The sequence below is a fragment of the Prunus dulcis genome, chromosome 1, assembly GCF_902201215.1.
Source record: "Prunus dulcis chromosome 1, ALMONDv2, whole genome shotgun sequence".
Taxonomy (NCBI): domain Eukaryota; kingdom Viridiplantae; phylum Streptophyta; class Magnoliopsida; order Rosales; family Rosaceae; genus Prunus; species Prunus dulcis.
The window spans coordinates 26,827,550-26,851,902 of NC_047650.1; the positions used below are offsets into that span (position 1 = coordinate 26,827,550).

A 24,353-nucleotide genomic window follows, 5' to 3' on the forward strand; every position below is an offset into this window, starting at 1 on the left:
GAATTAGATTCCACATCCAAAAAGCTAGCAGACAAAATAACCCGCCTTACGAATCAAAAACCAAACCTACCCGATGGCTTGGCTACCCATCTTCGCCGCATAATACGTGGCGTTTCTCGCATTGGTTTCTCTGCCTCTGCCTCTCTGCCTCTCCTTATAGACACCCAAAAATACCAGAATACGAGACAAGATTTACATTTGTTTTGCCAACTTTTAGGTCCATATGCAAACAACATGCACTATAAAATCGAAGAATTTCAATTAATATCATCAAATCAAGTCAAATTTATTTACCCATAAGTATGTTTACTACTCATATTTTACTCGAACAATAGAACAGGGGGCTATGCCCATTGCCATGTCTATTTACACCTCTGTTTTTTCTCTGCGCACCACCACTCGATGGCAAACTTTGTGACCTTTGTCTGCATGCACTTCTCGTACAACCAGACAAAAACCCTTTTGCAAGAAAATCACAAAGCCGAATATCACAAACTTTCTGTATGACGCTACTTTACAAAGGCTAGAGTCCATCCAGCATTCAACCCACAAGAGTACCTTTTTAACAGTTTAATGATGATATCTCTGTTTTATGTATATTTGGATGAATCCCACGTTTTATAAATCCCACTCATGCATCACAGATTCACAGATTAAACAACAACACACTAATCTCCATAAATAAATATATATATATATATATATATATATATATCTGTCTCATTTCAAATTGAAAACACTTTCTGAAAAAGCTACAAAGTTGAAAAGCACTTGCTGGGTTTTTTTTAGTTTAATTTAATTATGCCCTGTTTCATTGTTAAAGACTAATGGAAGAGTCAACGGCTCATGGCCTTAAAAGCGTAGCCAGGTCCAGCAATTATTCAGACAATTTGACTATCAATGTTACACGATAGTAGAAAGGCATCGAATCAAATATTATATAATGGGGACGGTGTAAAATTTAAGATTTATTGGTTAAACTTACTTTAAGCTTTCTGAAAGAGGAGAGGACAGTCATGGAAGATTCAAATTTTTTTAACCAGTTAAAGAAATGGGACAGGAACGAAATCCTATAAATATAATCAGGGCAAAACTTACCACATACGCCAAAGACAGAGACTATAATTTTATGATATATCATCAAAAAGGGCAAACAAACCATAGACTGATTGCTTACTGCATCATTCAATAATGGCAGAATAATACTGAGATTAAGAAAGCTTTCACCAAAACAGGAGAATTCACTTTTGTTCATTCACGCAAGGAAGATGCCACACTAGTAGCAAACATTCCTTGCAAAAGTTGAGAAAAAAAGGAAAAAAAAAAGGTGTTTGTATTGTTGCAGTGGGAAAGCAAGAATCTGTGTGTGTAAATTTGCAAATTTTCTGCCACACTCTTCCTCATATGATATTCGATCTTCTGATCCCAAAAGCAAAAGCTAAAAAACGAAAGAGAGGATCTTGAAAAGTTGTAGATACGGAGATTCTAGCTATAGCAGGTAGTACAAAATATAAGCTGGTCACTGCAAAACCAAATTTCTCAACTTCTCTCTGTACACTGCACATCATGATTCATGATCATTATCCATTTCTGGATCCTCCACAAATCTAAAGAGATTAATTAAACTAGGATTAATTATAGGATAACAACCAAAATACCCCCGGTTTTCCCACTTCATGAATTACAGAAGCAAGAAAAAGGCCATCAAAATTCCACAGACATAATGAGAAAAACGTGGGTATTTTGGTTATAATTCAACAAAATTTCCCAAGAAAAGAAGAGAGAAAATGAATAATTTTACTAGTTGTGGAGTTGATCTGGGCAACTGGGCACTCTTCGTTTGCTGTCTTCATACCCTTGCTCTGTTTTGTTGAAGTTAGAAGCTCTGACACTGCCACCGAAGTACTTATGGAACAGGGCCTCTCTGCTTCTGTTGCTCTTGCTCTGCATCGTGTTGCTGCTCTCTGCCTCCCCCTTTGATAACGCATTTGTGTGTCCTGGGGAAACCCGTATTGCGCCTGCTTTGCAGTCACAGCAGACCCAAATCTGTAACACAGAAATGACCAAAATCACCACCAGAGAAGAGTGCAAAAGCCTCCAGCCGCCGGCGATAGACATAACCGGAATACCCAGCTACATAAATTAAGCTCTGCCTCTGCCCTTGCCTCTTTCTTCAAATCACCAACCCACTATCTTTTCTAAAGAGAATTTGATGAGCTGTTCGTGTTGACTGTTGACAATATCAAGTTTTGAGTTTTATCTCTCTCTCTCTCTCTCTCTCTCTCCCTCTCTCTATCTATCTGCCTGTCTCTCGAGGCTATGACTTATGAGCAACGGATTGACGGCTATTCTATGTATAAGAGAGAGAGGAAGAAAGAGAGAGAGAGATGGAGCCTCATATGCCCCCGCACTGGTCCACGTGAAGAGAAAATAGCAGCAGTCTATGTCTAATGCTATCTGTATTTTAATCTAACTATAGTATACTCTGTTTTTTATTTATTTAAAAAAAAACAAATGGGTGTTTGAATAAATAAACTAATGTGTAAAAGAAAGTAACAGCAAATTTTGTAGGTGAAGCATATACGTCTATGATTAGCAATGCATTACGTTAGAAATCTGCATGTCGGTGACGCTGTAAGAGTCAAAATTATAAAATGAAAAGATAAAAATAAAACAAAAGGGCACACGCGCCTTTATGAGGGGTCTTAGGTGGGCTTGCGAGCCAAAGGGACCACACACTGTGACTGAAGCATGCTAATGCTAGAGACTTTGAGAGCGAGAGGCGCCATGACATTAACGGTGAATTACACTCTCCTATTAATATTATATACATATATATTTAGTTACCTACTGCAAATAAATATATAAGTATTTTAGGTATTTATGGGTTGGAATTTGAATAAAGAAAGAAATAGTATTTATGATGAGAATGAGTCATTCTGAGAGAGAAACATGGGACTGCCGAGGAGGAGAAGAAGGGCCGGGAATCCCGCCACGGTGTTGGACTGGAGACATTTGTGTAGAGAGTCGTACGTTAATAAGGAAAGGAAACGTGTCTCAGTGGCTCCCGTACATCTTAATTAACCTCTCTTAATGAATTATATATAATTAATTAGTTGTCAAATTTGATGCAATCTTGTGAGCTCCTTGAATGAAGACCCAATTCTCCTCCCTCCCCCCTCGCAAATATTGTGGCATCTGATGATATTCATACATATTGGATTTGGATGATGTTGTAGATTTTATTCTGGCATGGCATGGCAATGGCAATGGCAATGGCATATATGATGTAGTTGTGTGATGTTTTTGTTGGTGGGTGACCTGAGTATTTTTTTTGCAAATAAGGGGGACAATTAAAGTTAAGTCAACTGGGTTGTTTCATGTCTTGGTGTGTATTAGGTGAGCTTAATGGGCATGGAAGGGACACAGCTTATGGTTTAGCTCCAAATCTGATTGACAAAACTCCAAAAGAATATGTTAAACTCAGCTAACAGTGGAACAAATAGACTCAAACCTACTCAAAGCACAGGCCACCTTATCTAAATAAATCATGGCACTCTGATGTTTGACATGTGTTCATGATTATATATGTATAGCAACTGATCATTCACTTGGTAGTGATGACCAAAATCAATGGGGTCCCTTGGAAAAATAAAAACAAGGAATTGGTTTAACAAAAATACAAGTTGCATACTGTTTGAGAAAATTGGTGAAGAAGGACCCATGAAGACACACAGAATGCCTAACCACCAAGTCCAAGTTGTGCACGTTAGGACATGCATGACTCACTCAATTATTAAACCAAACTTAATCAAACACTTCTCTCTTATCTATAATGCACTCCAAAAACTGATATCCTTGGGGTTAATAAGGGTGGTAAGAAATATTTTCTTACCCAGAAAGGGGAAAATGTCAAAAAAAGAGAGAGTCCAAATCAGTGTTCTTTGCTGAATTTATACAAAAGGCACGACTGGTCAGGAATTGTCACGTCACGTCCATGTTAAACTCCTGACGGAACTTGAGAAAGTAACATTTAACTTTTGAAAGGTACTTGGTACTGTAAATTCGAATTATTAATCCTGGACAGGTAAAATTTGCAGGCCGTATTTGTAAATTTGTGTATGTTTGTTGAAGAAGAGGAGCGTGAGGTACAATGTTTTGACCATGGGAAGGGAAGGGAAGTCACACGAGACTAGCTAGTGAATCAAATCAGAGTTTGAATAATCTGGGGTGGTCTTTGCTTGATCCTCTCTCTCCTCCTAGAAAGAAATGGGTTAACAAAAGTGGGTTTTGTTTTGTGGCTGAAAAAAGATAAAAAGGAACCAAAACCCAGCCTATCTGAAATCTGACTCCCACCCCCACCCCCTGCAGCCAATAAAGTTGACAACTTTTAGCTTCTGCTTGGACTTTGTCCTCCTCTTGTCTTGCCCAACCCTTTACTCTTCCATTTTGCCATTTTCTACTCCTACCAGCCTTACTTCTCTTACCCGTCTTTTATTACATTTGCCATTTTCTTCTTGGCCTCAGTCACCTACTAGCTAGCACTACTATTTAATTCCCCTATCTCTCTCTCTCTCTCTCTCTCTCTCTCAAACATTGAATGCCACCTGATGCCCTTTTTCGTATTTGATCATAGAGCAGTTAATTATTCATAGCAACTCCCAAAGATATTTTATACATCAATCAAACACTGTAAATTTCGATTGAAGGTACAACTCCAACAACATATGAATATTAAAATCTAATGACATGCACAGAATTGTCCTAAAATGATAGTTGTAACCAACTCAGTATTATCTAGTAGTGACTGAATGGTGTGTGGTTAGGCAGGCTAGCATGTATTTTGCCGACCAGTTTCTGGTCAAGAATTAGTCGGGCTGAGTTTCAGGGATTTTGGGTCACCAGAGGTTCATGAAAGCCATGGCCCTCGTTGAAGTGATGATGAGCTCATATTTGCAAGTCCATTTCTCAAATGGTCAATCCATCCATGCATCTATTACTATACACAATATTATATGCCCTTCCATTCTCATTCCAATCTTTTTAGTAAAATAGTTTGATCTAAAAATTAAAAACAAAGTAAAATAGCCAATATAAAGTTGAATTTCAAAGTGAGTTGTCAACCACCAAAACTTCTAATTCTGCATCTTGCCTTTGCAAGCAGCATTCATACAGGTACTTATATATCTCTTTAGACAAAACCAATGTAATGATACACTCTTAAATATGCCATCACATAGGCATCCCATACATAACACCAAGATGCAAAAACCTGGAACCTATCTGGTCTCATTAGTGGATCCTATGCATACCCAGCCATCCCAACAGTTGAGCTCGAATGATTTGCTTTATGAGCTGCCTGAGTTGTAGTTGCCTTGGTGAAGTACATGTAGTAATATACGTTGAGAATCATAGTCACAACCACAAATACCGCTCCAGAAATGAAAACACCTTTTCGTAAAGCTTCACAGGAGAAGTTCTGAGCATATATCATTCCCCGGTACTTAGTGTGATAGGCATTTTTTGTAGCACCAGCAATTAGACAAGCTTCCGCCACCAGAAAAGTTGTCCTGAAGATACATAAAATGCAGCAAATTTTAAAGATGAACTTGCCAGTTAGCTGAATAAGATCTTCAATCAAAGCGGAGGCCCTATATCATATTCTATGATTACATGTGATAAGTCGTCTACACCTGGTGCAGCAGCATACCAGGATTTGCAACAGGTTGACAATAGGGAAAAGGTTAGCAAATTTTTCTAAGAAAACAAAACAAAAGAAAAGGCCACAAATGTAGATACCAAAAATACAATTTGTAAATCTAATCATAAAGCTCAGAGCAAAATATGATGCGTAATCAATTGGATCTTAGCAGAATATGGGCAAGTTAACACAATGAAGGGGTTGATGTTAAAATGTTGCCCTGTTTAAGATGGGGATCCTCAAGGCACATTGGATGCTCACCATGATGAAACAAAATATATAATAGACCAAGCTCGATTCCCACCAGGGGCCAAGGGTCTCCCAAAACACATGCACTTTGTGATACCCATGAGGAGTGATTCGCCTGAGAGAAGAAACAAGAAACCACCTACTCCATAACCAGTCGCAACATCTGAATTATACACACAGTAAGTTTCATTCGTTCGATCATTTTTCTCTATTCGGCCCTGCCAGGAAATAAAGTTTCTTTATAAATTAATGGTACAAAAATTGATCATATGCACCAAAATTCAACCCAATAATCCAAAATGTCAATAAGTGACTAAGAGAGTAAGCAAACATTAAATGGATAGAAATTGAAGTATCATGCTACTGATAAAGCATATCTGCACGTATATATTTTAGTAACGAAGTGGAGCTAAACCATCTCTATTTCCATTTTAGTAACGAGCATTCCACTACTTTTTTTCTCCTTAAGTTATTGCGAAACAAAATAAGAGACCTGTCACTAGAACCTGGTCTCTTCCAATAAAATTTGAATGGTTTGATCAATCATAGACGAAAACTGATTAATTAAGTGGTACCAAGCATATTGTAGTCCCATTCCCCATGTGGTTTTACCATTGCAAGGCTTCTGACATTGCTAGACGATGAAGATAAATCATACTTAATGAATGAATCCTTATGCAATTGGCACGTATCCCTACTTCAACAAGAATCAAGCCTCAAAATACTAAAGACAGCAAACTTTTAAACTCAGTTCTTTGATATGAACTTCTCTATTTCGCAAATTTTGCTTCCCAGAGAGAGACCACTATTTTAATGTTTAAATAGTCATCCCAGAAACACAATTATACAGTCTCAAAAAAACTAATCCAACAGACACATGAATTGGCTCTTCTTATATGCCTACATGAAAATGTATAATTCTTCATAAACAACTTCGTCCCCTAAAAGTAAAGAAATGCAGTGAGTGTTAGAAAAGGAGAAAAAAATCCCAACAACCAAGAAATCACAGTACATAACTGTGCAGAAAAGAGAATGTTCTAACAGGATAAGAAGTATTCTAACAACAGGGAGTTATGGAAATCTTCTGTGGATAACCCCTGCCTCTCGTTTATGTCCAATTTAATGGGAGATGATAGATCACTTAATGGTTTAAATTTGTGACGTATAGAGATTAAGCAACCATATACAGAGCTAATGAGGGCCATGAATCAAAATTAATTAAGGCTGATGAAGCAAGTTTTAGAGCTACATACTCATTTATGGCCAGAAACTTTACACTATTTCAAATATGGATATGTGACAAGAATGAGCTAGGAACCTCTTTAGTAAAAGTCTCATAAAATCATCTCTGGCATGCTACAAGATCTTAGATTGGCAATGACAACAATTTAATCTTGAAGTGGACAAGAACCCAACAACAGGCATTACAAAGCAACATTCTTGATTCTTGTGGTAGCAATTCCGTATTAAATAAGAAACTCTATCGCCTGTTCATCAACAAAGATATAAAAAGAACCATCAAAACTTCCTGTTCTTTATTGCGCTGTTTTGGTAATTGAGTGAAACTCAGCATCCTTGTTTGTGCATAGTATAAGCAAGAAAAACCCCAAACCCGGAAAACACAATCCAATAAAACTCATCTTCCAGCAACAAACCTAACTCCTTTTTTTTTTTTTTTCTTTTTTTTTAAAAGCAACAAACCTAACTCAAAAATTGTGAACAACCCCACCTTCAAATTGCACTGATTACCAAACACATACACATAAACATCCTAAAAAACCCTAACCTTTTACAAACCACAATCAGAACAAAACATCACACACAGAACACCGAATCATGAAATTTAGGCACTAAAACAGTGATCAAGATACAGACCAAAGACTGGAGAATGCCACTACTTCAATTGGAGTTGTAAACATTTGGAAAAGGAGAGGAGAGAGATAATGAACAAGGAAAAGAGGGCTTACCACACTTCTTTGTCTCTCAGCAGCAATGGCGAACCCAAAGGCCACTAAGCTCAGAACAATTACCAGAAGGTGCACCAAAGTTGAGCCCTTTCCTTCTCCCATGTCTCCCTCTGTCGTCCTCCCAAGACTTGCCTAGATGCTCTGCCTCTGTGGCCTCTCTCTGTACCAAAGAACGAAAACGAGTGACACTGAGAGCGAGCAAAAGTGACAACTTTACCAACTTACTCTGTACGCTGTATGAGTTGCAAAGCACTGGAAGCTGTTTTTCCTTTTGCAAAGGGAAGGCTCTTTCGACCCACGCGACTGCTACAAAGCGTTACCAACACCTTGATTGGTGGTCAAAGAGTCAAACTACACAATTACCTCTGCTGCTGCTTTGGCTCCGGGAAAGTGTTTCTCACGTTGGAAAAGAGTCGTGGGTCATGCAATTGCCATCAAAATACGAGGAGGCGGGTTTATGTTTAAGGCACCTTGTTCTTTTTTTTGGTCGAAATTAAGGCACCTTCTAAAGCTAGCAAAAAGAAACACACTTTTACCAAAAAAAGAAAACACTTGAAATTACAACTCTAAACTAAACTAGGTTTTCTTATGTAGCCATGGCATCCTATGAAACATAAATTATGATGTTGCCTAACTTTTAATAAATAATCAAACATAAAATAAAACAGGAAACATGTTATACTTCTTTGCCAAAAATGATTTAGCTCAAAAGTTTGGGTGAAATTTTACTTCATACATTATACGTACCCTCTTTTTTTTTTCTTTTTTTTTTTCCAATTTTTACTAAGAGAAGTTTCACTGTAGGAGCCCGATAAAAGGCCCCTTAGACCTTCCAAAGTGGTTCCAGTGGAGACATCCAATTCGAACAAGAGCTGGGCTCCATCAAGTTCAGGCAAGATTAGCCCGAGATGCTGCGTGAGAGCGCTGATTTTAATAAATAAATATTTTTATAAAAAATAAAAAAATGAAAAAAAATTCTGAAAAATCACCAAAAATTCAGAATTTGAAGCACACAAAAAATTGTTAGAGTGGTTACTATTCACATGAGCCGTAACTATCCTTATTTGCCCTTATCCTTTGTCATGGCATCGAAATTTCTCTAAGTTAAAATCTTGGATAATAAAGCTATAATTATTCATGTGGGGCCCGCTACAGTAAAGCATTTATTAAAATAACTATTTGAAGCAGACCTGTCCAATCACCATAACTTGTTTTGTAGTCACAGCACAGTCACAGACTCACAACCAGACAAGCATCTGAATTTCAAGGAGGACATGGGATGAATGTTGGAAGATACGGTCGCCTTTCTTTAAGATTTTGCAAGCATACCCTTCAACCTTAACTTATTTCCTTTTCGCGGGTGTCTGAATTTTGGTCTTTTATCTACGTGCTTATTTAGAATTATACAAAAGCCCAACTTAAAAATAATAATAATAAAAAACCTAGTTATATTATCAAGAAGCCCAAACGGGTCGAATTTTGTAACACAAGGAAAGCCCAATTGTGCAGTAAGACCCACATGATATGAGTCCATTTCCTTTTAAATTCGAACAAAAACCCAATTGTGCCAGGTGTCTCAAGGGGTCCAACATCTTCTAACATAGGATGTGAAAGATTGGTTAATTTGATGAAATATCTTGACCCAAAAACAATATCGAAAGAAGTTACTGTTGTTCCTGTCAAACCCCCAAGTTTTGAAAAACGCAAAGATTAGGAGTAAATAAAAGAAAAAAAATCTAAGGCTCACAGAAAACCAGAGAGAAAAAATCAAGGGCTCAGAAAAAAACTTACACACATCATACAAATAATTAAAGTCGTGATTCCGATAAGATATGGGTGCATGCCACCTGTCATAACCTACGGAGTGCAATAACGATAAGGCGTTAGATTTCCAAATTTTGAGTCTGGATGAAATTGACACCACTAGATTTTTTGAGTATGGGGGTTTGGAGTGGTAAAGTAACATAGGCAATTTAGCAGTGACATTATTTCCTATATATACACACACGACGAACAAACATGATCAAGCCTTCATATATCAAACAAGAAACAGAGGAAAATGGCTTCCTCCATGGTTTCATCAGCAGCTGTAGTTCACCGGACTAGCTCCCCTGCTCAGGCCAGCATGGTTGCGCCCTTCACTGGGCTCAAATCAGCCTCTGCTTTCCCTGTCACCCGCAAGGCCAACAATGATATTACCTCTATCTCCAGCAATGGTGGAAGAGTTCAGTGCATGCGAGTACGTACGCTAGTTCAATTTTTTTTTAGTTTTGGGTTTTTATATTTTCTAAACAGATCATCAAGTTTAAGCTGGAAAGAAAGAAAGAAAGAAAAATAACATTATATTATATTTATTTATGCAGGTGTGGCCTCCAATTGGATTGAAGAAGTTCGAGACTCTCTCTTACCTGCCTCCCCTATCTGCCGAGTCATTGGCCAAGGAAGTAGATTATCTTCTCCGCAACAACTGGGTTCCCACCTTGGAATTTGAGTTGGGGGTAATTAATTAATCTCTAATCTTACTACTATATACCTAATTTTGTTTTCTTAATTAATACGTACAGTTTTTTCTAAACTGGGTTCCCAAACTACACTCAACATTAAACCTAATCTTACTCTCTCTCTCTCTCTCTCTCTCTCTCTCTCTTTTTTTTCTTTTTTGTATTTTTTTAATCACAGCTACTAGTCTAAATTTCCAAATATTATCTTTAAACCTGATTTTAAGGAAGGGCAAATTTGTAATGAACTGGTAAAATTGTTGGGGTATGTAACATGAAGCATGACACATACATAAACAAGTAACACAGCTGCCTGCAGGCAGGGCATGTCCAAAAACACAAAAACATGTTCATGTAATGATTGAGGTTGTTGATGAAATTGAAAGAGCTGACAATGACATGACATTGTTTTATAAGTTTGATGGATGTGTGTAATGCAGAACCCTTTCGTTCACCGTGAGAACGGCAATTCCCCAGGGTACTATGATGGCCGTTACTGGACAATGTGGAAGCTTCCCTTGTTCGGTTGCACTGATTCTTCTCAGGTGTTGAAGGAGCTCGACGAGGCCAGTACCACTTACCCCAATTCATTCATCAGGATCATCGGATTCGACAACATCCGCCAAACACAGTGCGTTAGTTTCATCGCTTACAAGCCCCCTAGTTTCTAAGTTTTGAGGCTACCCTAGCTATCCGGCTTTACTTCAATTTCACTTTCAATTCGTTTTGTTGCTTCCCTTTTTTTCCCTTTTAGTTTTTACTCTGTAATTTCTCTTCTTGTAAACCTCCGTTTATTCTGTGAATTGATTTAGATGTGAACAGAGATGTGTTGATCAACCTTACTTATGATACACATGCCATGTTAATTTCTGATTTCAAGTTTTCGAATTGAATCAATCAATTTCGTTTCAGACTTGGCTGCTATATATATTATGATCAAACACGTATTTGCATGGTCTGCAACACAAAGATTACAATTGGATGGCCTGTGTAAAGCCAAGTCGGAACGAAAATGACTAATTTCTTATACAAAAAGCTGAACAAGATAAATACAAATCTCTCTGTCTTTCTCTCACGGATTCGGTACCTATTTGGTGGTTCTTAACCCCCAAATGTCATCATCCCAAATCACATCACTGAACAAGCCATAATGAGCTTCGCCCATGAACTCCACATCCCAAAATGGCATCCAAATTGAACCCCATGACATGTGCTCATCCACCACAGCACCACTCAAACAACCCCAGTAATTCTCCTCCCCGGCCATCAAATTCTCAGCGGCCACCAAACCCAACTGATGATTTCCACCGTCGATCCTCACATCTTCTTTCCCTGCAGCCTTGTCAATCGTTTTCTTAGCCTTCTTGCTTGCCATTGTCATTGTTGTTGTTGTTGCTGTTGTACCCTCAAACCTTGATCCTTGATCCATGGTGGCACCACCAACATCCACACGTCTTTGCCTCTTCATTTCTCTTGGTGTGCAATTGACTGATCTTCAATTCTCTCAGAAAAACAGAGCTGGGTTGTTCATATATATATATATATATATATATATAATATAAGCAGAGAGCTAAACGAAAAAATATACCTAAGCTTCGTGAAGGAGACCGCAAGAAGATACTGATGGTGGTGGTACTTATATAAGGTTGGGAAGAGACGGTTGTTTAGGAATTTGGACTGCTTTTTCATAATACGAGGCTTAAGAGCAGAGCAGCTGTGATTTTTTCTCTCTTTTTCTTTTGTGGAACCGTGTTCACGTGCCTCTGCCCTGTCTTTTCCGAAGCACACCCTAGGAGCTACCAAAAGGCCAAGTTGTGGTTTTAATCGCTTTCTCTTACCTCACATCCAAAGGGCAACTGGGCAGCAACTAAATTGACACGAAGGCAGTTTGGTTTTGTTTGGTTATTTGTATGGGGCCATCTTTTTCTGTATTTTACAATATTATAGCATCTTCTTCAAATTCCAAGTTTAGAAAATATAAATAACAATAGGTATTTCAGAAGATTTTTTCTGATATTTTTCTTTTAATTTGGGCAGTCAGTCAGTGATCCTCTGTAAATTTCACGGTTCCCAGAAATTTGTTTAAGATTATATGGTGGAAGGAAGGCCCGTGGAATAAAAGATGCTTGTGTTAGCAACCAAAAAGCTACACACAACAGATGCATGTTGGCAGCAAAGGGAAACAAAAAAGCTCCACTTGTGTGTTGTAAATAGACAGGTTAGGAGTTGGATGGATGGTAGCTGACCGACTGGTCCCCTGGCTTGGCTTGGCCTAACCAAAGGCTGCAAGTTGAATTGAAGTAACACACACACTTGGACTTGGGCTAAAGTCTGGTCTTTCTATTTATTTATGATTTATGGATTTATGATTTATGACAATATGACAATATGACAATGAAAGAAAACAATCTCATCCTCTTGCATCTTAAATAGTGGCAGCATGCGTGTACTTATCCTTCAACATGGATGGATGGCTGTGTCTCTGTTTCTTCTTTAGCCGACTCATTTTTTATTTATTTATTTATTTTTCTTATGATTGCTAATCAAAGTTCAAACCCATAACTTGGAGTAGACTTTGGAATTTGAGTAAGCCAACTCTATCTACCTAAGGAGGATAGGGCAGTTGAGCAGTAATCAATTGTTGAGTTAACCATTGATGAAAGGGTTCCCTTGGTCTTTTCATCTTCATGTAGAGTTTAATATGCATAACTTTATTATATTGGTCCATTGATATTTTTCTATTGAGGGTTGAAACTGGATTGGATCTGAGGACAGATTCTCGGGTTTCCAACCAATTTGGTTGTTTCTTAGAGAACCCCGTTGGATATTTTATCTTCTTCAATGTCTTTCAGTCAATAGTAAAAGTTATCTGCAATCCCATACGATATCGGGGGAATAAAGAACAAACAAGCCAAAGCTTGATGCACATGTTACATTCAGGAATCAGGAACACACACAAAATTCAACTTATTTGTGAATATGAATCTTCAAAAATGTTTAAAAGATACCTCAATTTTGTTTGATTTGACTCGTCAAATTTTGATTATTTTATATTCGTCTGCCTGCTTTATAACTGGACATCACGTAGCTTATTGGGAAGCAGTGTGGGTTCCACTTTCACGGCCCAACCCCTTTCTTAAGCCAACAAGAAAGGAAAAACCCCCAAGTCAATTTCTTAAGCTCAAGTTCAACTAATGCCACAACATACCAACATGCTGCTTCTTGAAAATAGCCCAGCAAGAAAGAACAATGCTTTATTTTCAAAATTACCACCACTCTTCTTTCTTCCCAAGCAAAAGACGCTGCTCCAATCAAAGCCTCAATTGGCTTCAACAAGGCTTTGGAAAACCAGGTCCATTGACCCAAAAACAAAAACCAGGTCCACAGGTCCACTCTCCGCAGCTTCAGCCACAGGATAATAAAGGGGGGAGCTTGGCATATATAGATGCTCACCATTTCGAATAAAAGTGAGATCATACGATGAAAAGCCCTTTGAGGCTGCTTTTTAGAAAAGCAATTATGACCCATTCCAGTGATTCAAACGCAATCGTCCACAAACCAAAATGAAATCATACAGCCACTGAATCCTGAACAGGGATAAAAGCAGAAAAGCTTGCCAAAGCACAATGTGGCGTGATGCTTAGGCAAAGTGCGTGCATCACTCATCATGAACCTCTTCGGGTGTCAACAGATCAAGAATCAGAAAAAGCAAAGCAACCGATGGAAAGCAGAATATAACTATAACACAGATGGTATATTTACACTGTAAAGGGCTGTTCTCGGATCGACTCAACAGCAACTTTAATTTGTACAGATTCCCTTGATAAGCCGCTCACTGAAACTCAAAAACATCTAAATCGAAACAAAATGACATTTTTTCCACCATGGACTCCTTACTTTTTACAATACAAGAGGGGGGTGGTGGTAGATCAAAGACAGACTCTCTTCTCAACCTAATGGCCACCCGCTCATAAACTCTTTTAAACATGACCTACGGACCCCTTTAATTATTTGGTTAACATCACATTTACTTACATGACACCGACACATTTCATTTACATAAATCCCTCAAACATATCTACACAAGGCAGAAGGATCTACTTCCTTCACTCTCCGAGAATTTCAAAATTTCCTCTCAATGCTATCCAAGTATTGTGGTTGACTATAGCAAACTCAAGCTCAATCTTTCCTATGTACCTTCATTGATTGAATTGGGCATCTATGCCAGGGTAGGGATGCTGCAATTTCTCCTATCCCTATCCAGGCAATCAAACCCCTCGACCCTCACGGCTGGTTTGCTCCCAAAATTGGCCCGAACAAAGCCTCCTTTCCTTGTGGATGACGAAGGAGACGAGGATAGACCAGACGGGGCGGGTATTGGTGAGAGTGGGGTGAGTTTCTCATTCCCAAATCGAGCGTCCTGAATTAATGGGTTAGCTACTCTGCTGGGCGGCGACCCGCTATAAAATGGGTGCTGCGAGGCCATTTCTGTACACGAAAATTGTTCAACGCCGAAAGATCCCTTCACAAAATCCAATATGAACAAATTTCAGAAAACCATACCTATTGATTCTTTTCAAGGCACATAACTAACAATGAATTTCTGATTAGTATTCATAAACTTTCTCTAGAGTGATAGCAACTGCAATTGATTACGGCACCTATCTGACCTTAATTTTTCTATGATGATTATTTAATTGTAGATCCAGAACGTATATATAAAGGAGAGTACCTTTGTGAGGAGGTTGTCCAAAATATCAGACCCTGCCTTTGGATCACAGAGCTCCGCTTGGTGGCTGCAATTTAATTAATAAATAGTTAAAAGCCGAATAAGAGAATTTCACAACTTGAAACCCTAAACCTAAATAATAAAATAAGCAGAAATTTTAAAAAAAAATTGCAAACTTACCCAAATTGCCATCTGAAAGATCTGACGGGATCGTGAGGGCTGGCGTTTAGAAGGCCAAAACGGCGAGGTTTGGGACAAACGACGGAGTCTCTTGAATAAGTCCTCATGTCTTCGCAAGCTGAGAGGGCGTTGCCTTGCTGTATCGCACAGTGATTCATTTTTGCTCCTTGCTTTCGAAAGGACGACGTAAAACCTGGTCAACCAAGTAATCGACGAAATTAAAACTTGAAGGAGTTATATCTGTATAGATCTCACAAAAAACGTGCACAGTAGATGTCAACTGAACAGATCTGATCCGAAAGAGCCAGCCAATAAATCACACGAACAAGAAATTTCGTAAGTGAAAATGATTTAAACTTTGTTAAAAAAAATTTGAGGTCGCAGATCTAGAGAACTTGCATCTTTTACGAACATAACGAAGAGATTCGGAAGCACCAGATCCACATACAGAAAATTGAAATTACCCAAGCGTTTCATTGAACCTATAAGAAGCCGAGAATAAAATAAGAAGGAAAAAAAGAGCCAGGTGGTTAGTATTAAATACCTTAAGTCTGAGTGTGGTAGTTAGCTGCTTAACTCGTCGCTGTGTTGTTATTAACAGAGAATTGAGAAAGAATGGGAAGGGAAGGAAAATTGGGCGGAAGGAATTTGGTTTAGACAGGAAAGGAAGGGTAAAGGGCAGAAGGTTGACACGGAATGGTCTCCACCCAATTTATAGAGCCACTGGCGAAAAAGAGAAAGGTAAGCAAACAAAATAATAAAAGTTTTGAAGAGAGAGAAGAGATTTGGCAAATGGGCTTGGTGCAAACATAACAGGCTAACAGCACAGCGCAACTAGAGAGAGAAGTCAAGTCAAGGTGAGAGGCGTGTGGGCATACAGAGGCGGAGCCTTTAAAATGTACCAAAAATATACAAGTTAAAAAAGTATACAAATAAACTACAAGGTGATGCAGTTGTCAAACTATCATCTTTAGTTTGGCGATTTATTTGGTACTTCAATGGCAGGAGTTCAAAATTCATTGAAAGTATTTTCAATGGCAGGAGTTCAAAACTCATTGAAAGTATTTTGTGGCCAGGAACAAACCAAATCCTAAACAATGTCGAAACACGATTAGGCTTTAAATATCTTTTTTGCTGGTAAATCTGTAATATGTGCAATATTTTATTGCTTCATGTAGGAGGTGCCTGAGAAATACCAATTCCAACCCATCGAAACTATAAGGAAAATTACACTTGAAACCCCCTAGGCACCGTTTTTACAACTCAAACTTTCCACTTTCAAAGATTATGGAAACATCTTTAAAAGATAACAAGTATATTTTCCTCCGTTTGGAAAATCGAAAGGAGTTTTTTCCGTTCCTGCGGTTCAATTTTAAACTAACGTGAATTGATGAGTTTGGCAATAAATTGCTTAAATGGCCATGTGCTTCAATCGAACCTTATTGACAGAAATAGCAAATAAATTGCGAATTGTAGCAAGCTCTTTTCATGATCATGACCTAAGGCTATGATGCGTATTTCAAAGGGTGCATCATCAATATGAATCCGTACAAGCATCAGCAACAACCGCATTCACACTTCAGTGTGAATGAATTTGTTGATCTAACCGCTACAACCATGCGTGTGAATTTGTTGATCTAATCGCTACAACCATGTTTGCATGCCAACGTGAATTTGTACAGTAGAAAAATCCCTAATCGAAACCGTTTTAACTTCGTCGAGTTGGTGGAACTAAACCTAGGAAGGGTCCTGCACCTCATCTAAAACTCGCAATCCATTTTTCTTCACAAACAAAACATTATAATAAGTCCAATCAAACTCATTTAAGCTTTAACCTACTTTCTTAATATACTTTCCGGAAAACAGGTCCACTGCCCTGCAGCTTCAACAACATAAAAGAAAGTCCACAACCAGATAGATGCTCCCCATTCCGAATAAAGGTTTGAACAAAAGCAGATCACAGAGATCAATGATCTTCTGAGGCCCTGCTTTAAAAAAGCATGCACCATGGATTCCAAAATGGTTCAATGTTCAAAGAGAACAGTCCACAATTTGGCGTCATGAGTAAGCAATGTGGGTAGCAGAAGATAAAAGAATAGGCAGCATATGAACTGAAACACAAATGGTATATACACACTGTAAATCACAGTTTAGATCGACTCAACGGCAACTTCAATTTGTACAGATTCGCTTCATAAGCCGCTCATTGAAACTCCAAAGCACCTCAAATGGAAACAGAATGAAAATTTTCCAACACTAGACTCTTTTACTTTTTTACAACCCAAGAGGTGGTGCGGTAGAAGAACACAGACAAGACTATTCTCAACCAAATCCCACCCCCTCTCGTAACCTCTCCTAAACATGATCCATGAACCCCTTTTATTATTTGGTTAACATCTCATTTACTTACATGACACTGACATTTCATTTACACAAATCCCTCAAACATATTTACACACAAGGCAGAAGGATCTCCATAGTTCGCTGGCCGAAAATTTCAAAATTTCCTCTCATGCTATCAAGTATCGTGGCTGTCGATAGAAAACTTTAGCTAAAGCTTTTCCTATTTACCTTCATTGATTGAATTAGGCTCTATGCCAGGGTAGGGATGCTGCAATTACGTCGATCCCTGTCCAGGCAATCAAACCCCTCCACCCTCACTGCTGGTTTGCTCCCAAAACTGGCCCGAACAAAGCTTCCTTTCCTTGCAGAAGTTGTTGGAGACGAGGATAGGCCCGACGGGTGGGGGGTTGGTGACAGTGGCGAGGATGGGGTGAGCTTCTCATCCCCAAATCGGGCGTCCTGAATTAATGGGTTAGCTACTCTGCTCGGCGGCGACCCGCTGAAAAATGGGTGCGGCGAGGCTACTTCTGTACATGAAAATTGTTCAACACCAAAAGAACCCTGCACAAAATCCAACATGAACAAAATCATTAAGAACCATATGCTAAACACCTCACAATTGATTCTTGTGTAGAAACATAACCAGGGTTGAATTTCTGAATGGACCATAAATTCCAATTTAGTATGTATTCTGAGCTTAATTTAGTACGATAACTGCACATCAGGAAATGTTACGTACCTTGGTGAGGAGGTTGTCCAAAATATCAGACCCTGCTTTTGAATCATAGAGCTCCGCTTGGTGGCTGAAAATCAATTAAATAAAAAATTAAAACCGATACAAGAAAATTGGATAATTTGAAAACCTAAACAAAAAAAAGTAAAATTGAGAATCCTTACCCGAGCTGCCATCTGAGAGATCTGACGGGATCGTGATGAGTGGCGTTGAGGAGGCCAAAACGGCGAGGTTTGGGACAAACGACTGAGTCTCTTGAACAAGTCCGCATCTCTTCGCAAGCTGAGAGGGCGTTGCCTTGCTGAATCGCACAGTGATTCATTATTTTTCCACGCTTTGAGACGACAACGTAAAACCTGTTCAAACAAATCACTATTTGTTACAAATTATCATTTTAATTTTGAACTGAGGGAGTCATTTCCGCAATAGATCTAAAACGGGCGTATTAGGTGTGAACTGAACAGATCTGATCTGATCTGATATTACGGCCAGTCAATTGAACAGATAGGAACAGAATTTGGAAATTGCCAAAGGTTTTAACAGAAACTAAAAGGAAAACAAAAACAGAAAATTAGCAAACGAAAGAAAAAAAAGGCCAGGCATACCTTTAAGTTTGAGTGTAGAGCTTAGCTGCTAGGCTTCTTCTGTAGAGAAATCTATATATATTGCTACAGAGTTTTCATAGTAGAAGGAAAACGGAAACAAAATTAGGCGAGAGGTAGGGGAAGAGACAGAAAAGGAAAGGGAAGGGAAGAAGGTTACTAAGGGATGGCTTCCACCCGATTTATAGAGAAAAAAGAGAGCCAACAAAGAATCATAAAAAAGTGAAGTGAAAAATAATGAAATCAAAAAATTGGAGAGAGAAAAGAGGCTTGGGTATTGGGCAACAGGCTAACAGGCTAACAGGTTAACAGCACAGCTAGAGAGAGAAAGAGAGAGAGAGAGAGAGTAGAAAAGGAAAAAGGTGAGGGGTCTGAGGTGTGCCAGAGGAGAGCGAAGACCGACAGAGGCTCCCACAGTTTCTCTGATTTGAGATTTTTTTTAAAATTATTCAACGTGTGTTTAAATAGTGATAATTATTTTATTTTATTAAAATATCTTTCTTGGGGTTATCAAGTTGTTATGAAATGGGAAATAGGTAATATTTTAGTGCTTCACGCAGGCGGTGCTTCCCGCGGGAACTCACATCGATTTCGGCACCAAACCCATTGAAATCAACTTTACTATTGCTCGTTTTCTTTAACTTAACTTCCTGCAACACCCCGCCCCCGCCCCCCCCCACGTGTCACGTGCATCCACCATTTAAGTTGATTTTTTTGTAAAAAGTGATGCTTCATTCATGTTCATACACAAAAATAAATTCCTTTTCCCCATCCACGCCACAAAAAGATATTTGAAAAACTTGACATCCAAAGTCCAATAAATAAAAAAAACCTCTGAAGATATTTCATTTTTATTTAAGAATAAGATAACGCTATGGAGCCAGAATGTAAACTAATTTTCCCAACTTAGATTTTTCTAACAAACACGATAAGGTGACATGTGTATATATTTCCAATCTTGGTTAAGACAAAGTGGTGATGGGCATCATTGCCTAACTTTTTTCTGCCACAGCAATTGGGCGGTAAAATATCCCCCAAGATCCTTCCCGCCATAAATATCCCCCATCCCAAGTTCCCAACTGCGTTGATACCAGAGACTTTTGATTAATTTTGATATATAAAAAAAAGGGACAACGAAATGGTGCGGAGCTTGGGTTTAGACTTTGAGCTGCAAAGGCTTTATTCTCTTTTGCTGCTTATTGTCACTAGATTCCAATCTGGGCCGCGTTTTGAATGGATGGGCTATATACAATTACCTGTCCACTTTTAATAAGAAATTTACACATAAATTGTGATTTGATCCAATTACAGTCGTGGGTGACGCGTATCCATTTTGGGAACAAAACGACACAGTTGGGCACGTTTAACACGAATGAGATTCTCTTGTAGTGTTGTTGGAGGAGGCGGAGCCAATTGAGTTGACAACTAGCAAAATCATATTACCGAGACTACCTTGGACCCGCTATCAATTTCCTAAGATTTTGATGGCGACGCGTTTTGATCTCAGGGACCGGAAAATCAATCCTCCCACCACTTCACTGTCATTGGGAGTATGGGATAGCTGGCTAGCTAGCTGTAACAATAATCATTTCGTCTTTCAATGAAAGCTACCCAAACTTACGCACATGTAAATTATTATTATGCTTTTTATCACAAAACATTCATAAAACTATGAGATTGCTTCTTCTTTTTTGGAAATAACTTCATGCTGTTGTGTTCCGTCTAAAAAACATGTTACATTGATGACATGGCATATACACAGCTTTATGCTATAGTAGTTTTGGACTTCTCCTCTTTTGATCGGGCAGCATTTAATTTGCAGGTTGGTTAGCGGTCCATTTCTTATCCTCCGTGAAATGAGATGAGCAACGACGCAGCATTCTCTGGACTTTCCATTTTCAGGTATGGCCGAGAGACACAGTTTGCTTAATCAACGTGATCAGCCCCGAAAAGATTAACATCGTTATCATAGTATGAAGTATAAAGAAAAGACTAACAAGTAATGATCAAACAGACATTCGACCTAACCTAACAGCAAACATGTTATGTTGATCTTCGCATTATAATTTTTAATTAAATCTTTCCTAAATAGATCGAGCAAGTTAGCTGAAGCTGATTTGACTCAAAAGTAAAGGCTCCACATTTTATGTAAAAAAAGCAAAATATTGGTGGGTATGACTCAAATGACTTCAAATATAAACTTTACCGGGGATGACCATCATTTTTTCTTTGGTCCCTGCCCCTGCTTTTTGGACGAAAATTCCAAATCATTGCACAAATTGGCGGAAAATTGCGTGCCTCCTCAACCCCAGTTCTCATAATCATTCACCAAAACCAGACATTGACGTACTTTCCCGTCCCATTGTTGACTTTAATGTCAAAATTGCCGGAAAGGAGCAAATGAAATTTGATGTTGATCAATTTTATTGACATTTCTTAGATTCCTAGTTAAGAATGTCAACAATTTGGACGCTTCCAAATTGAGGTGCAATGCAAGAGACTTATACATCGCAACGTCACAACACAACCAACGCCACAAAATATAAATAAGTCAATTCAAATATATTTTAAATCAGTGGCAATTTCTCCCTAAAGAAGAAATAATATAAGGCTCAATTTTATTAATCACCTAACTCTAAAAATAGGATCTCCACATCGCATCTAGATGTGTTACCATCTTTAATTTTCTAGGGCAGGTTAAATGAGCAAGTAACACTTAAATATAACCAAAATCGACGGTTGGGGAAGGAAGGAGATTGAAAACATTACTTCTCACATTAATATATGAAACAATTGACAGAAGTTAGTCTATTATACCAAAAAAAGGTAAAGTGATAATAACAGGAAAGAAGATTAATATGCCTCCAAAAATATGTTACCATGTACTTCTTCACATACAGTGTCATTATGGTGGCTATGAAGTTGTCTAAGCAGGTGCTGACTCAGCGGCGGCGGCAGCAGCAGCTCTCTTCTTGGCGAAGTATTCATCAGCACGTGCAAGGTTCTTAGCAACTGATGGCTTTACCCACTTCTTCCGACCAGGCAATACAGTGAGGTTACAGCCAGCAGCCTCAAGTTTCTCCTTTGCAGCTGCTGAAAAGGCACGAGCCTTTATATCCAGCTTCACACTGAGCTCCCCATCACCAAGAATCTAGAAAGGAAAAAAAAAAAAAAAAAGAGAGCCTCAAGTTCTAGTATGAAAATATGCTTAATGAGCAGTGCACACTGATAACTGCCTAAACCCATACGTACGTGCAATCCCGTCATCAAACTTGGCAATTATTGGGCCACATCAAGCTTGAAGTGGCCCTAATGCTTCTACTACATTTTTATTATTCAATAATTTTTTTTCCACAAAAGCCTCAAGCTATAGTTCAGACATGTCAATTGTCAAGGAGGTATTACAGCTGCTGAATAAGGTGTAATTTATAAAATTCGAGAACAAAAGTAATATATTATCAATGGCATAAAAGCCGGATCATATATGTGGATTGGCCAAGTTTTGGCCAGAATGCATCACACTTTCGCATTCTTTAACCAAAAGGATCAGAAAATCAAGGAAATTAAGTTTGTGTTTTTATAATTAACAATTAAGTCAAATTTAAGAAGAAAGATTGAATTGTAGAAAAACGCACAGACTGCTTAGTTATTTCAATTAAAAGAGGCTTGTTCATGCTGAAAGTTATATACTATCAGATATGCAACTATCGTTATAAAAAAAATATCCAAACTAGGAGCTTTCGGTTAGAGATGATCTCTGTAGTCTCCTGTATATGGTTTTAAGGCTTGCGGTTCAATTCAGCTTCGATTAGTAAAACAGAGATACAGAGGCCATACTTTAAAGCAGCATATCACGAATGATATTTGAGTAATTGAATGTTACGACAAAATGCTGGAACATCAATCTGACCTTAACCACCACAACATGTGTAAAGTAGACAAATTAAGCATTTACCTTCAAAGGGAGTTTCCTTTCTCTTCCTGATGGGTTGATCAAACCCCTGTCCTTCAAAGTTTGTAATGACACTTCTTCTCCTTCTTGAAACCCTGCTGCTTCTATGTCTTTCAAGTTCACAGGGACATACTTAGGCAAACCCACCTGCATACCTTGTACAAAAACAAAAAACAAACAGCAAAACAATTACTTTGAGTATGTCAATGAAGCATATTGGCATACACTTGGCATGCATTTGCATATAAAGACAAGGTAATCATACCTCCGGCAATTCCCTTGAGTTTGGGAATTCGACGATAAAGCGGCATCTGACCGCCTTCAAAGCCCTTGCGCACCCCGGGTCCGGATCGAGACTTCTGGCCCCGCATACCGAACCCGCAGCTATTCCCTTGCCCAGCTGCTATACCTCTTCCCTTTCTCTTACCCTTCTTTCTGGACCCGGGTTGTGGGCCCAAGTTATCCAGCCTGAACCGCACATTGGTAACCGGAGCCCCGACTCCGGTCGACGCTGCCTTGTTCACAACCACTAGCCGCCTTCTTTCTGTAGTACTAGTCACCTTGAGGGGCGGAATACAACACAGTTTTTGTCCCAAGTTTCTCACATTTCCCTGTAAACATTGACATTATTATCAGCTCAGTTAGCAATTCATATAATTACAAAGAGAGGGAGAGAGAGAGAGAGTACCTTGAAAGATGAAGAAGGGAGACTGAGAGGTGGGGTTGGAGGAAGAAAGAGCAGAGACGCTGCCATGGATAACAGCGAGTGGAGCTAACACTAGCAGTGTGTTGCACAAACAGATAGGATAAGCTTCTTCTTCTGTTTTTCTTTTTCTTTTTATTTCTTTTCAACTTTTTTGGGCCTAATTCTAACAACTAAATAATGTTGTGGATATTCTCCTTTTGGGGCTTGAAGTATCTAATGGGCCTGGAAGCAGTTTCATTTTGACTTCCACAGTTGCGGCAAAAACACATCAAATCAACCCAACGGACGAGTTTTACATGGCAAGGTAGAACTAAATTTGGAAAATCACATTATTAATTCAAGTAATTACTTACACAAATGTGGCACTAACTTTTTTGAAAAAAATTATTCCTTTCCTTAATTTTTGTGCCAAGGTTTTATCCCCACTCCACTTGCTTTCTGTTGTAATTAATTTGGTATTTGATTGATAGTGCAATATTGTTTGTGGGGAGAAAAAAAGGATGATATTAATTAATGAATGGCGATGAAAAATAAAGAAGCAGGAGGAGATCACCCTCAGAATAAGTTTGATGCATGTGCTTTCCTCAGAATAAGTTTGACTGGACTGGAAATGATGATGCTGGATAGGATTTTCCATTGGATTGTTAGAAAAAGGAACCTTGCTTGCTAAAATACAAAAGGAAAGAGGATGTT

The 24,353-nt window shown here is 38.5% G+C and overlaps 6 protein-coding genes across 7 annotated transcripts; 1 reads left to right on the top strand and 5 right to left on the bottom strand.

Annotated features, from left to right (window-relative positions):
• Positions 1 to 5,062: 5,062 nt before the first annotated feature.
• LOC117625674 lies at positions 5,063 to 8,324 on the bottom strand. The gene is made up of 3 exons (XM_034357207.1): positions 7,918 to 8,324; positions 5,963 to 6,168; positions 5,063 to 5,570 (listed from the first exon to the last, which is right to left on the bottom strand). Exons 1-3 carry the CDS (start codon positions 8,017 to 8,019, stop codon positions 5,303 to 5,305), a joined length of 576 nt encoding a protein of 191 aa, XP_034213098.1. The 5' UTR covers positions 8,020 to 8,324; the 3' UTR covers positions 5,063 to 5,302.
• A 1,541-nt stretch (positions 8,325 to 9,865) lies between these two features.
• Positions 9,866 to 11,236, top strand: LOC117625684 (ribulose bisphosphate carboxylase small chain, chloroplastic-like). The gene is made up of 3 exons (XM_034357215.1): positions 9,866 to 10,156; positions 10,281 to 10,415; positions 10,856 to 11,236. The coding sequence occupies exons 1-3, from the start codon at positions 9,977 to 9,979 to the stop codon at positions 11,084 to 11,086; spliced, it is 546 nt and encodes a 181-aa protein (XP_034213106.1). The 5' UTR covers positions 9,866 to 9,976; the 3' UTR covers positions 11,087 to 11,236.
• Positions 11,237 to 11,261: 25 nt separating this feature from the next.
• LOC117625693 lies at positions 11,262 to 12,184 on the bottom strand. The gene has a single exon (XM_034357228.1). The coding sequence runs from the start codon at positions 11,881 to 11,883 to the stop codon at positions 11,503 to 11,505; it is 381 nt and encodes a 126-aa protein (XP_034213119.1). The 5' UTR covers positions 11,884 to 12,184; the 3' UTR covers positions 11,262 to 11,502.
• Positions 12,185 to 14,136: 1,952 nt separating this feature from the next.
• LOC117616377 lies at positions 14,137 to 16,085 on the bottom strand. Of its 2 annotated transcripts, none has more exons than XM_034345681.1 (4): positions 15,869 to 16,085; positions 15,325 to 15,517; positions 15,148 to 15,211; positions 14,137 to 14,937 (listed from the first exon to the last, which is right to left on the bottom strand). In XM_034345681.1, the coding sequence occupies exons 2-4, from the start codon at positions 15,480 to 15,482 to the stop codon at positions 14,635 to 14,637; spliced, it is 525 nt and encodes a 174-aa protein (XP_034201572.1). In that variant the 5' UTR covers positions 15,483 to 15,517; positions 15,869 to 16,085; the 3' UTR covers positions 14,137 to 14,634. The 2 variants fall into 2 exon arrangements, with proteins under 2 accessions (XP_034201572.1, XP_034201573.1); XM_034345682.1 differs by lacking the exon at positions 15,869 to 16,085 and adding an exon at positions 15,724 to 15,837.
• A 1,327-nt stretch (positions 16,086 to 17,412) lies between these two features.
• Positions 17,413 to 19,428, bottom strand: LOC117616295. Its single transcript, XM_034345555.1, has 4 exons — positions 19,006 to 19,428; positions 18,565 to 18,756; positions 18,407 to 18,470; positions 17,413 to 18,228 (listed from the first exon to the last, which is right to left on the bottom strand). Exons 2-4 carry the CDS (start codon positions 18,720 to 18,722, stop codon positions 17,917 to 17,919), a joined length of 534 nt encoding a protein of 177 aa, XP_034201446.1. The 5' UTR covers positions 18,723 to 18,756; positions 19,006 to 19,428; the 3' UTR covers positions 17,413 to 17,916.
• Positions 19,429 to 21,754: 2,326 nt separating this feature from the next.
• On the bottom strand, positions 21,755 to 23,778 carry LOC117616402 (50S ribosomal protein L15, chloroplastic). Its single transcript, XM_034345710.1, has 4 exons — positions 23,643 to 23,778; positions 23,220 to 23,565; positions 22,958 to 23,109; positions 21,755 to 22,153 (listed from the first exon to the last, which is right to left on the bottom strand). The coding sequence occupies exons 1-4, from the start codon at positions 23,706 to 23,708 to the stop codon at positions 21,929 to 21,931; spliced, it is 789 nt and encodes a 262-aa protein (XP_034201601.1). The 5' UTR covers positions 23,709 to 23,778; the 3' UTR covers positions 21,755 to 21,928.
• Positions 23,779 to 24,353: the final 575 nt, after the last annotated feature.

Coding starts and splice junctions, on each gene's coding strand:
- LOC117625674 (XM_034357207.1), bottom strand. CDS start 8,019: ATGGGAGAAGGAAAGGGCTCAACTTTGGTGCACCTTCTGGTAATTGTT. Junction 6,169..7,917: donor CTGAGAGACAAAGAAGTGTG/GTAAGCCCTCTT, acceptor ATTTCCTGGCAG/GGCCGAATAGAGAAAAATGA. Junction 5,571..5,962: donor ATATATTTTGTTTCATCATG/GTGAGCATCCAA, acceptor ATGTATCTTCAG/GACAACTTTTCTGGTGGCGG.
- LOC117625684 (XM_034357215.1), top strand. CDS start 9,977: ATGGCTTCCTCCATGGTTTCATCAGCAGCTGTAGTTCACCGGACTAGC. Junction 10,157..10,280: donor GAAGAGTTCAGTGCATGCGA/GTACGTACGCTA, acceptor TTATTTATGCAG/GTGTGGCCTCCAATTGGATT. Junction 10,416..10,855: donor CCTTGGAATTTGAGTTGGGG/GTAATTAATTAA, acceptor TGTGTAATGCAG/AACCCTTTCGTTCACCGTGA.
- LOC117625693 (XM_034357228.1), bottom strand. CDS start 11,883: ATGAAGAGGCAAAGACGTGTGGATGTTGGTGGTGCCACCATGGATCAA.
- LOC117616377 (XM_034345681.1), bottom strand. CDS start 15,482: ATGAATCACTGTGCGATACAGCAAGGCAACGCCCTCTCAGCTTGCGAA. Junction 15,212..15,324: donor TCTTTCAGATGGCAATTTGG/GTAAGTTTGCAA, acceptor ATTAAATTGCAG/CCACCAAGCGGAGCTCTGTG. Junction 14,938..15,147: donor TGGACAACCTCCTCACAAAG/GTACTCTCCTTT, acceptor GATTTTGTGAAG/GGATCTTTCGGCGTTGAACA.
- LOC117616295 (XM_034345555.1), bottom strand. CDS start 18,722: ATGAATCACTGTGCGATTCAGCAAGGCAACGCCCTCTCAGCTTGCGAA. Junction 18,471..18,564: donor TCTCTCAGATGGCAGCTCGG/GTAAGGATTCTC, acceptor ATTGATTTTCAG/CCACCAAGCGGAGCTCTATG. Junction 18,229..18,406: donor TGGACAACCTCCTCACCAAG/GTACGTAACATT, acceptor GATTTTGTGCAG/GGTTCTTTTGGTGTTGAACA.
- LOC117616402 (XM_034345710.1), bottom strand. CDS start 23,708: ATGGCAGCGTCTCTGCTCTTTCTTCCTCCAACCCCACCTCTCAGTCTC. Junction 23,110..23,219: donor ACTCAAGGGAATTGCCGGAG/GTATGATTACCT, acceptor TTTTTGTACAAG/GTATGCAGGTGGGTTTGCCT. Junction 22,154..22,957: donor AAAGGAAACTCCCTTTGAAG/GTAAATGCTTAA, acceptor TTTCCTTTCTAG/ATTCTTGGTGATGGGGAGCT.